Source organism: Anomaloglossus baeobatrachus, chromosome 2, assembly GCF_048569485.1.
Source record: "Anomaloglossus baeobatrachus isolate aAnoBae1 chromosome 2, aAnoBae1.hap1, whole genome shotgun sequence".
In the NCBI taxonomy this organism is placed as follows: Eukaryota; Metazoa; Chordata; class Amphibia; order Anura; family Aromobatidae; genus Anomaloglossus; species Anomaloglossus baeobatrachus.
Genome location: NC_134354.1, coordinates 647,578,923 through 647,590,887, shown reverse-complemented (window position 1 = coordinate 647,590,887; position 11,965 = coordinate 647,578,923). Strand labels below are relative to the sequence as shown.

The window sequence follows — 11,965 nt, the reverse complement described above, 5'->3', positions numbered from 1 at the left end:
CTATGCAATCTGAGGACAGCATAATGTATGGGATAAAACACTGAATTTAGCGATGTGTCCCACATAAAAGACTGCTAAGTAAAATGAGAAAGCTTGGGCTCGGGGAAAATGTGTGTAGATGTGTAGGTAGCTGGCTTAGGGGTAGAAAACAAAGAGTGGTTATTAATGGCGCATACTCAGATTGGGCCAGGGTTACTAGTGGGGTGCCACAGGGGTCTGTATTGGGCCCCCTACTATTTAATATATTTATTAATGATCTGGTGGATGGTTTACAGAGTAAAATATCAGTATTTGCAGATGATACAAAACTATGTAAGGTAGTTAACACAAAGGAGGACAGTTTGCAACTACAGATGGATTTGAGTAAATTGGAGAATTGGGCTGAAAAATGGCAAATAAGGTTTAACAATATGTGTAAGGTTATGCACATGGAAAGGAGAAACAGATGCTACGATTACTTAATAAATGGGAAACTGCTGGGGAAATCAGACATGGAAAAAGACTTAGGCATCTTAGTCAATAAGAAGCTAAATTGGAGTGCCCAGTGTCAGGCAGCAGCCACCAAAGCAGATAGGGTGATGGGATGCATTAGAAGAGGTCTGGGGGCACGAGATGAAAACATCATTCTCCCTCTGTACAAATCACTCGTCAGACCACACTTGGAGTATTGTGTGCAATTTTGGGTGCCGGTGCTCAAGAAAGACATTACTGAACTTGAAAGGGTTCAGAGGCGGGCTACTAAAATAATAAATGGAGTGGGTGCATTACAATACACGGAAAGGTTATCAAAATTAGGTCTATTTACTCTAGAAAAGAGAAGACTTAGGGGAGACCTAATAAACATGTACAAATATATCAGAGGGCCATATAGAGATCTCTCCCATGATCTGTTTGTACCAAGGACTATGACAAGAACAAGGGGGCATTCTCTTCGATTGGAGGAAAGAAAATTCCTACATCAGCATAGAAGAGGGTTCTTCACGGTAAGAGCAGTGAGGCTCTGGAACTCTCTTCCTGAGGAAGTGGTGATGGCAAACTCACTGAATGAATTTAAGAGAGGAATGGATGCTTTTCTTGATAGCAAATGTATAGAAGGTTATAAATAGCATAATCTTACAGGTAGATAGAAGAGCGACCAAGATTATTAGAGGAATGGGTGGGCTGCAACACCAAGACAGGTTATTAAACTTGGGGTTATTTAGTTTGGAAAAACAAAGGCTTAGGGGGGATCTAATCACAATGTATAAACATATGAGGGGACAGTACAGAGACCTTTCCAAAGATCTCTCTACACCTAGGCCTGCGACTGGAACACGGGAGCATCCGCTACGTCTTGAGGAAAGAAGGTTTAATCATAATCACAGACGAGGATTCTTTACTGTACAAGCAGTGAGACTATGGAACTCTCTGCCGCATGATGTTGTAATGAGTGATTCACTACTAACATTTAAGCAGAGCCTGGACGCCTTTCTTGAAAAATATAATATTACCAGTTATGTATATTAGATTTTATGACAGGGTGTTGATCCAGGGAACTAGTCTGATTGCCGTATGTGGAGTCAGGAAGGAAATTTTTCCCCATTGGAGTTTATTTGACACATTGGGGGGTTTTTGCCTTCCTCTGGATCAACATGTTAGGCTACGGGTTGAACTAGATGGACTTAGAGTCTCCCTTCAACCTTAAAAACTATGAAACTATGAAACTTATTGTTCTGCGTGTTGTTGTAAACTAATGAAGGTTTCATCACCAGGTGATTAACACTGCTAGTAATACAGGGCATGAGCCCTGATCCAACCACACCGCCTCCTCTGATAAGCAGATCGCTGTGTATAGACAATGTAGAGAGAGCTGCGGTATGAGCGAGGGCAGCTTTCTCAGTTCCGCTTCATGTTACTTCTAAGAACTTTGTGTCACAACTGCTGCACCCAGTAAAACAGATACATCAGTGCATTCAGAATCTCTTTTCCTACATTATGCTGCTCTGAGATGAGGCAGCAAAAAGCTGCTGACAGATTCCCTTTAGGCCTCCTTCACACATCAGCGCAAAACACGATCATTTTGCACGGTCAGAGGTGAAGGTGTGCAGTGGTGAAGGTATATGTGTGTGCAAGTGTGTGTGTTCCATGTGCTATCCGTGTGACATCTGGGTAGCACACGGACAGCATGAGCTGCTATACTTACCTGTTCCCGATGCTGCTGTTGCTTCTGGGTCTGCAGTAAGTATGTATGAGCTTAAAGATTGGGACCCGGAAGCAACAGCAGATGCAGAGACAGGAAAGTATAAAAATTCTTTAATTTTATGTCACCTATTTTCTCCAATACAAGTCACACTGATTTCACATGGATCACATCAGTGTGTGGTCCGTGTGACACCCGTGCTGCTAGCAGAGAAACGACATGTCTCCGTGTGGAGCACACGGACATGTGTGTGTGAAAACACGGGTGTGTAACCAGCCCATTGATTTTAATGGGTCTACCTGAGTCTGTGTCTTTGGTATGTGTGAAAACGGACGTCACATGTAACAGAGACACGGATGTGTGAAGGAGGCCTTAAAGAGTCTGTCAGTACAAAATGACTGTTCAAACCAACCATGGATGCTTGGAGCCCCCTTGGTGTGACCCCGCAGTGTCGTGCACTTTCCAACTACATTTTTAGCATCTATCTCCTGGCAATTGGAGGAGGCTGTCAGTTTAATTTAAAAATCCAGTGACAAATGCTGTTTATAGGGTTAATTAACACATTTTATGTCATTGGCAAAGCTGATTACTACACCACAGCCCTACACAGCCCACATATATGTCCACAGTCCAGGGCTCAGTGTTTAGGGTCAGTACGACTGTCATGTCCCCAATGCCTGTATATCAACAATGACCTGGGACCTAGCAGGTACTGATGACAATGCTCATTATTAGCGCTCGTTCACACCTCGGATTATCTGAGCGCTATCTGTAAATACGGATTTCCCTTGGTCCAGTGTTAGGTTATGTGCGTACGCTGCGTTCTGACAAGTGCAGAAAAAAACGCACCATCTGGCAGACTGAAGACCTGTAAACACTGCGTTTGTCAAAAAAAGGATCCAAAACGCATGCATTTTGGATGCTTTTTACATGCATTTTTGACAGAGCGTTCCCACGGAAATTCAGCTCTGTTACGTGCCCGCTGACAGCAGACACAGAGTCGCGCAATGAGAATGAACTCGGATGAACTTCACCTGACTTCATTGTCATCCCGCAGCTCTGTACGTGTGCCGCAGCTTGATTTGCGATTACAGGTGAACTCACCGGTGATCGCAAATCCCCTGAGTGACTGAAGTGAGCCGCGCTATCAGCGGTGACGTCACTCAGGTTACCCGCAGCCAGCTGAAGTCCTCCACCTGAGATCTATGGCCATGGGTAACCTGAGTGACGTCATCGCTGATAGTGCGACTCACTTTGTTTGCTCCGTGGAGCTGACAGGGAGCGGTCATGGTCTGTGGCCGCTCTCTGTCAGCTTCCGATGTAGCAGAGCTGAAAGCGTCGTGGGACCTCGTGTGGATTACGTCAGACCTGGATGGGTATTTGGAGATTAGTAAAGTGGTGAAAGAGGGTGTTTTTTTGTCTTTTATTCCAAATAAAGGATTTTTTGGGTGTATGTGTTTATTTTCTTTAACCTTCGTCAGGCTGCATAATTTTACAATGTTAACAGCGACCCCTTATCTCGGAAGGGGGTGGAGATACTTTATTGAAATTTGGCCAGTATATTCTGGACCAAAACTGCAGAGATGTCACGAAATTTCAGCCCTCTGCGGCTTTTGGAAAAAAAAATGTATTGCAATTTTAAAACGGAATAGTTACAATTGTACCTATTCAGCCGGACGAAGGTTAACTTATAGGTTAATCATGGAACGTATCTCGGGGAGATGCCTGCCATGATTAACCTAGGACTTAGTGGCAGCTATGAGATGCCATTAACTCCTTATCACCCCGATTGCCACCGCACCAGGGAAATTTGGGATGAGCCAGGTAGAGTCCCGGGACTGTCGCATCTAATGGATGTGGCAATTCAGGGCGGCTGCTACGTTTAAGGCCCTGTCACACACAGAGATAAATCTGTGGCAGATCTGTGGTTGCAGTGAAATTGTGGACAATCAGTGGCAGGTTTGTGGCTGTGTACAAATGGAACAATATGTTCATGATGTCACTGCAACCACAGATCTGCCAAAGATTTATCTCTGTGTGTGACGGGGCCTTTAGGCTGGGGGGGCTCACCATAACGTGGGGCTCCCTATCCTGAGAATACCAGCCTTCAGCCGTGTGGATTTACGGTACCTTGGCTGGTATCAAAATTGAGGGGGGGACTGCACGCCGTTTTTTTTTTAATTATTTATTTTACTGCATGATATAGACCTGCACAGCGATGGCTGTGATTGGTTGCAGTGAGACAGCGTCATTCAGCGTGGTGGCGTGTCTGACTGCAACCAATCATAGGCGCCGGTGGGCGGGGGAAGCAGGGAATACGTGATGGATTAATGAGCGGCCGGCATTTTCAAAAGAGGAAAAGCCGCCAGAGCAGTGTGACAGCTGTGCAGCGCCGCGCCCGTGATCGGTGAGTATGAAAGAGAGAGGGAGACCGACAGAGATAGAAAGAGACTGACAGAGACCGACAGAGATAGAAAGAGACTGACAGAGACCGACAGACCTGCGTTTTGTTTGTTAAAAAAGCATGCAGAACGCAACAAAAATGCAACCAAAGCGCACAAAATAAGTGACATGTTGCTTTTTTAGAATGCATTGATTTTGTCAAATTTTTGGCATCCAAAACGCTGCGTTTAAAAAAGCAACATGAGCATGGAATTTGCTTAACTCTCATAGACTTTGCAGGGGAAGCAGAACGCACGCATTTACGCTGCTTTTTTTAAACACTTACGTAAACCCGGTTAAAAACGCAACATGTGCACACAGCCTTATTCAGTGAGGCAGGGCTTATGGACACGGATCACTGACCGATTGCACGTGTTTAAAAAATAATCGAACATGCTGCCATTTCTGTTCATACCCCCAGTGAAAAAATGTGCTCATCCGCACTCCCATAATAGGATTGGTGCAAGTGAGAGACGCTTTTTCACTGACAGCACTCAACCGAAAAACGGTCTGCACGAGCCCTGAGCCGCCACCAGACTGGTGAAAAGTGAGGATCTGTGCCCGCTCGCCCTGGCAGTGCCATGTTGCCCGCTCGCCCTGGCAGTGCCCTGTTGCCCGCTCGCCCTGGCAGTGCCCTGTTGCCCGCTCGCCCTGGCAGTGCCATGTTGCCCGCTCGCCCTGGCAGTGCCATGTTGCCCGCTCGCCCTGGCAGTGCCATGTTGCCCGCTCGCCCTGGCAGTGTCATGTTGCCCGCTCGCCCTGGCAGTGCCATGTTGCCCGCTCGCCCTGGCAGTGTCATGTTGCCCGCTCGCCCTGGCAGTGCCATGTTGCCCGCTCGCCCTGGCAGTGTCATGTTGCCCGCTCGCCCTGGCAGTGCCATGTTGCCCGCTCGCCCTGGCAGTGCCATGTTGCCCGCTCGCCCTGGCAGTGTCATGTTGCCCGCTCGCCCTGGCAGTGCCATGTTGCCCGCTCGCCCTGGCAGTGCCATGTTGCCCGCTCGCCCTGGCAGTGCCCTGTTGCCCGCTCGCCCTGGCAGTGCCATGTTGCCCGCTCGCCCTGGCAGTGTCATGTTGCCCGCTCGCCCTGGCAGTGCCATGTTGCCCGCTCGCCCTGGCAGTGCCATGTTGCCCGCTCGCCCTGGCAGTGCCATGTTGCCCGCTCGCCCTGGCAGTGTCATGTTGCCCGCTCGCCCTGGCAGTGTCATGTTGCCCGCTCGCCCTGGCAGTGCCATGTTGCCCGCTCGCCCTGGCAGTGCCATGTTGCCCGCTCGCCCTGGCAGTGCCATGTTGCCCGCTCGCCCTGGCAGTGCCATGTTGCCCGCTCGCCCTGGCAGTGCCATGTTGCCCGCTCGCCCTGGCAGTGCCATGTTGCCCGCTCGCCCTGGCAGTGCCATGTTGCCGGCTCACACTGCTCGGGTATTGGTTGATAGCGCGGCCGCTCCTGCCTACATATAGGACCGTGCCTCAGGAGCCGCTCTTGTGCAGTCTACAGTTGCTGGCGCAGGGGACGGGACTACAGCTCCCGGCATCCCTTGCGCATGCATGTGGTTAGCTCACGTAGTAGGCGCCTCGCGCGCCCACACGTCACGGGCCCAGCAAGGCTGCAAACTACAACTCCCCAGGTGCTTTGCGGCCAGCTCGCCTGACCCTCAACCCTCCGCCTGCGGTGCGCTCCCGCCTCCTGTGATCGCGCTCTCTCTGTGTGCGCCGCACGCCTGTGCAGAAGAGAGACCGTTGGACGCCAAAATGTCGGGTGACGATGAGCAGCAAGAGCAGACGATCGCTGAGGACCTGGTGGTCACCAAGTACAAAATGGGGGGCGACATCGCCAACAGTGAGTGTCCGGCTGTCAGCAGGGGGGATGTGGCTGTGCCGGGCGCTTGGTGCCAGCACGTGAATGCCGGCAGCCGTGGCCAGGACACGGTGGATTCTGGCACGGAGCTCGGTGTCGGTGGGATCTGGTGTGCCGGACCTGGCGGCCGGTATAATCTGAGCCACAGTGGGGGAGGGGATCGCACGTGTCCCGCCTGACGTGAGCCTCCCCGGCACCCGTCCATCTCCGGCACCCACGTGTCTGCTGGGCCCGGTCCGTATGGCGGCTGCTCCGCGGCCTGCAGCCGGCTGGCTCTGGGCTGTGTCTCTGTCCCCTGTGGGGTAGAGTGCGGAGGCCGCCGCCATACGCCGGGAAAGGTCGCATTACACTAATCAGGCGCAGAGGTGGCCAGTGTGCGCCTCTCCTGCCATGTGCACCCCCGGCCCCGGTCACTGTGGCCTCCACTGACACTTCTGGCCATTCTTCTATACTATCTATGGAGACTTCAGCTGGTAACCCCTTAATCCCGGCTGCACTAGGTCCTCCGGAGCAGGAATCTTTAGCATGTGGTGACCTCTGATCGGCAGGTGCCAGGAGGCCATCGGTGTGAGACGTAGCCGGCCATGTGCCAGCCGTGACCCGGCAGCAGGGCCACACTGATCTCAGCACCCCCAGTATCTCCACCACCCTCTTGTCACAAAATCACTAATGTGAATAGTGGAGACTTGTCTGATTGCCTGCAGCCGTAGGGAGAGGGGTTCACTATGGGCGGTCCGGCTGTCAGGATCCGCTGCGGAGTGTCACACCGCCATACAGACTGCGAGACCCACCACAGACTGGAGCATTGTCAGCCATCGCTGGGCACTAGTGGCCATGACTGTACAACTACCACCGGCCAAACACTGCAGACAGGACAGCCCACTACAGACTGCGAGTCCCGCCACACTGTGGAGCGTTGTCCGCCATCGCTGGGCACTAGTGGCCATGACTGTACCACTACCACTGGCCAAACACTGCAGACAGGACACACTGCCCACTACAGACTGCGAGTCCCGCCACAGACTGTGGAGCATTGTCAGCCATCGCTGGGCACTAGTGGCCATGATTGCACCACCGGCCAAACACTGCAGACAGGACATAGCCCACTATTTACAGACTGCTAGTCCCACCACAGACTGGAGCATTGTCAGCCATCGCTGGGCACTAGTGGCCATGACTGTACAACTACCACCGGCCAAACACTGCAGACAGGACACACCGCCCACTACAGACTGCTAGTCCCGCCACAGACTGTGGAGCATTGTCAGCCATCGCTGGGCACTAGTGGCCATGATTGCACCACCGGCCAAACACTGCAGACAGGACATAGCCCACTATTTACAGACTGCTAGTCCCACCACAGACTGGAGCATTTGTCAGCCATCGCTGGACACTAGTGGCCATGACTGCACCACCGGCTGTACACTGCAGACAGGACACACCACCGTACAGACCCACCACAGACTGTAGTGTTGTCAGCCATAGCTGGGCACTAGTGGCCATGACTACACCACCGGCCGGACACTGCAGACAGGACACAGCCCACTATTTACAGACTAGTCTTTAGTACCATCTAGCTGGCTGATGTAGGACCCCATTAGGTGTGGAGCACCAATCCTATCAGAACGGGACCCCTTGCATGGTACTAGCTGGTAGAAATAACTACTGCGACCAATGAACCAGACTCTGGGTCCATCCACAATCTGTTCATAGGCCCGGTCCATTGGTTGCAGTAGTCATCTCTGGCCGGGAGCCCTGGGATCTACCAGATGGCGTCTTCAGCTTTTCTTTTGATTAGCTGCACATATCACACTGCAATGATGATGTTGCACCAGGCCGACTACCCACCGTGGATAGCAGGAGAGACTGTTCTCGGGGCTCCCGGCCAGAGATCACTAATGTGGCCAGTTCCTGTGTATTCCACCCCCTCTACTCAGTGGGCGTCTTGGCTCTCCATGATTTGGGGCCAATTTAAAGGGGTATTTCTGTTCGATCACATTCTCACCTGTCCGCAGCATAGTTGATAACTGGAGGCTCAGTCGAGGTCTGACTGCTGGGACACGTAAAGGAATCGGTCACCTGGGTTTTGTTACCACATCTGAAAGCAGCATGATGTAAAGGCAGAGATCTTGATTCCAGTGATGTCACTTACTAGGCTGTTTCCTGCAGCTTTGATAAAATCCGTTTCATCAGCTGCAGATCTAGCAGTTTTCTGCATGCGGAGCTCTTTATCACCCTGCCCACACCACTGATTGGCAGCGTTCTGTATGCATTGAAGAGGAAGCTTCCAATCAGTGGTGTCGGAAGTTAAACAGAGTTCATGGATATGGAGGATGACATGGCAGCAGGTTTACTAATCCTGTAATGATATCCTGCTGATAAAACAGTCATTTTATCAAAACTACAGCGAACAGCTCAGTAAGGGACACATCACTGGAATCAGGGTCTGTCTCTACATTATGTTGCTCTTACATTAGGTGGCAACAAACACCTGGACAAAGGATTCCATTTAGTCGTGCTGTTTTTGGTCCATCAGCTCACCTAAATGAGTACTGACTACATACAAAGTCCATCGTTTACACAGAACAGCGAATGATGGGACAGAATGACACAGAACAGCGAATGATGGGACAGAATGACTAGCACGATTGTTCTGTCCCCATACCTGTGATTGGCAGCACATTACGGTTTATACCGGGCGATGTGCTGCTGATAATGATTTATATCCCACCATAGCGATCTGATGAATAATGACCTCTGGGAGGTAACAGGTGGATAATTGGGAAGGAGCGTTCCTACAGTAATGTACCATACTGGTGGCAGAACGGCGCCCCCACATGTCCTGTAATGGAGCAGCAGCGTATAGAACCACCGCTCTGCTAGGAGACGCGTTCCCCCGTTCTGGACACATTGCCGTACTAGGTATATCGGTATAATAGACACCACTCCAGGCGCCAGTCTTATTTACTGTACACACTGCGGTATTGTTTCTCTGCTGTTCTTTATTTCCAACCTCACCATAAAACATGTCTGAAGGTGTCCTGCTCTCAAGGAGGTGTAAGGATGAATAAAGCTTCCAACCGGTCGTGCGTCCTCCGTTCATGGGTGTGGTGGTTTATCTGTGGGAAACTGACTGCTGCATGCCACCAACAAAATGAAGTTCGGCAAAGTGCACACTTGTCGGGTTATTCGGCATGGAAGTCGCGGTTCTTGGAAGCACATTGCCCAGTATGACGTGTCCTGTGCTGCAGAGAACCTGATGTACTAGCATCACTTCTCAATGGTCAGTCCGGGAATGGAGGCCTAATGACATGTATATGGTCAGTCTGGGAATGGAGGCCTAATGACATGTATATGGTCAGTCTGGGAATGGAGGCCTAATGACATGTATATGGTCAGTCTGGGAATGGAGGCCTAATGACGTGTATATGGTCAGTCTGGGAATGGAGGCCTAATGACGTGTATATGGTCAGTCCGGGAATGGAGGCATAATGACGTGTATATGGTCAGTCCGGGAATGGAGGCCTAATGATGTGTATATGGTCAGTCCGGGAATGGAGGCCTAATGACGTGTATATGGTCAGTCCGGGAATGGAGGCCTAATGATGTGTATATGGTCAGTCCGGGAATGGAGGCATAATGACGTGTATATGGTCAGTCCGGGAATGGAGGCCTAATGACGTGTATATGGTCAGTCTGGGAATGGAGGCATAATGACGTGTATATGGTCAGTCCGGGAATGGAGGCCTAATGACGTGTATATGGTCAGTCCGGGAATGGAGGCCTAATGATGTGTATATGGTCAGTCCGGGAATGGAGGCATAATGACGTGTATATGGTCAGTCCGGGAATGGAGGCCTAATGACGTGTATATGGTCAGTCCGGGAATGGAGGCCTAATGATGTGTATATGGTCAGTCCGGGAATGGAGGCCTAATGATGTGTATATGGTCAGTCCGGGAATGGAGGCCTAATGACGTGTATATGGTCAGTCTGGGAATGGAGGCATAATGACGTGTATATGGTCAGTCCGGGAATGGAGGCCTAATGATGTGTATATGGTCAGTCCGGGAATGGAGGCCTAATGATGTGTATATGGTCAGTCCGGGAATGGAGGCCTAATGACGTGTATATGGTCAGTCCGGGAATGGAGGCCTAATGACGTGTATATGGTCAGTCCGGGAATGGAGGCATAATGACGTGTATATGGTCAGTCCGGGAATGGAGGCCTAATGATGTGTATATGGTCAGTCCGGGAATGGAGGCCTAATGACGTGTATATGGTCAGTCCGGGAATGGAGGCCTAATGATGTGTATATGGTCAGTCCGGGAATGGAGGCATAATGACGTGTATATGGTCAGTCCGGGAATGGAGGCCTAATGACGTGTATATGGTCAGTCTGGGAATGGAGGCATAATGACGTGTATATGGTCAGTCCGGGAATGGAGGCCTAATGACGTGTATATGGTCAGTCCGGGAATGGAGGCCTAATGATGTGTATATGGTCAGTCTGGGAATGGAGGCATAATGACGTGTATATGGTCAGTCCGGGAATGGAGGCCTAATGACGTGTATATGGTCAGTCCGGGAATGGAGGCCTAATGATGTGTATATGGTCAGTCCGGGAATGGAGGCCTAATGATGTGTATATGGTCAGTCCGGGAATGGAGGCCTAATGACGTGTATATGGTCAGTCCGGGAATGGAGGCCTAATGATGTGTATATGGTCAGTCCGGGAATGGAGGCCTAATGACGTGTATATGGTCAGTCCGGGAATGGAGGCCTAATGATGTGTATATGGTCAGTCCGGGAATGGAGGCATAATGACGTGTATATGGTCAGTCCGGGAATGGAGGCCTAATGACGTGTATATGGTCAGTCTGGGAATGGAGGCATAATGACGTGTATATGGTCAGTCCGGGAATGGAGGCCTAATGACGTGTATATGGTCAGTCCGGGAATGGAGGCCTAATGATGTGTATATGGTCAGTCCGGGAATGGAGGCATAATGACGTGTATATGGTCAGTCCGGGAATGGAGGCCTAATGACGTGTATATGGTCAGTCCGGGAATGGAGGCCTAATGATGTGTATATGGTCAGTCCGGGAATGGAGGCCTAATGATGTGTATATGGTCAGTCCGGGAATGGAGGCCTAATGACGTGTATATGGTCAGTCTGGGAATGGAGGCATAATGACGTGTATATGGTCAGTCCGGGAATGGAGGCCTAATGATGTGTATATGGTCAGTCCGGGAATGGAGGCCTAATGATGTGTATATGGTCAGTCCGGGAATGGAGGCCTAATGACGTGTATATGGTCAGTCCGGGAATGGAGGCCTAATGACGTGTATATGGTCAGTCCGGGAATGGAGGCCTAATGACGTGTATATGGTCAGTCTGGGAATGGAGGCATAATGACGTGTATATGGTCAGTCCGGGAATGGAGGCCTAATGATGTGTATATGGTCAGTCCGGGAATGGAGGCCTAATGA

The 11,965-nt window shown here is 50.6% G+C and overlaps 1 protein-coding gene across 1 annotated transcript in view; it reads left to right on the top strand.

The window, feature by feature from the left end:
- Positions 1–6,235: 6,235 nt before the first annotated feature.
- PA2G4 (proliferation-associated 2G4) overlaps positions 6,236–11,965 on the top strand; it is a 102,393-nt gene continuing 96,663 nt past the window's right edge. Inside the window, exon 1 of the mRNA XM_075336985.1 lies at positions 6,236–6,454. Coding sequence (XP_075193100.1) covers positions 6,367–6,454 — 88 coding nt within the window. The 5' untranslated portion in view covers positions 6,236–6,366. The remainder of the gene's footprint in view (positions 6,455–11,965) is intronic.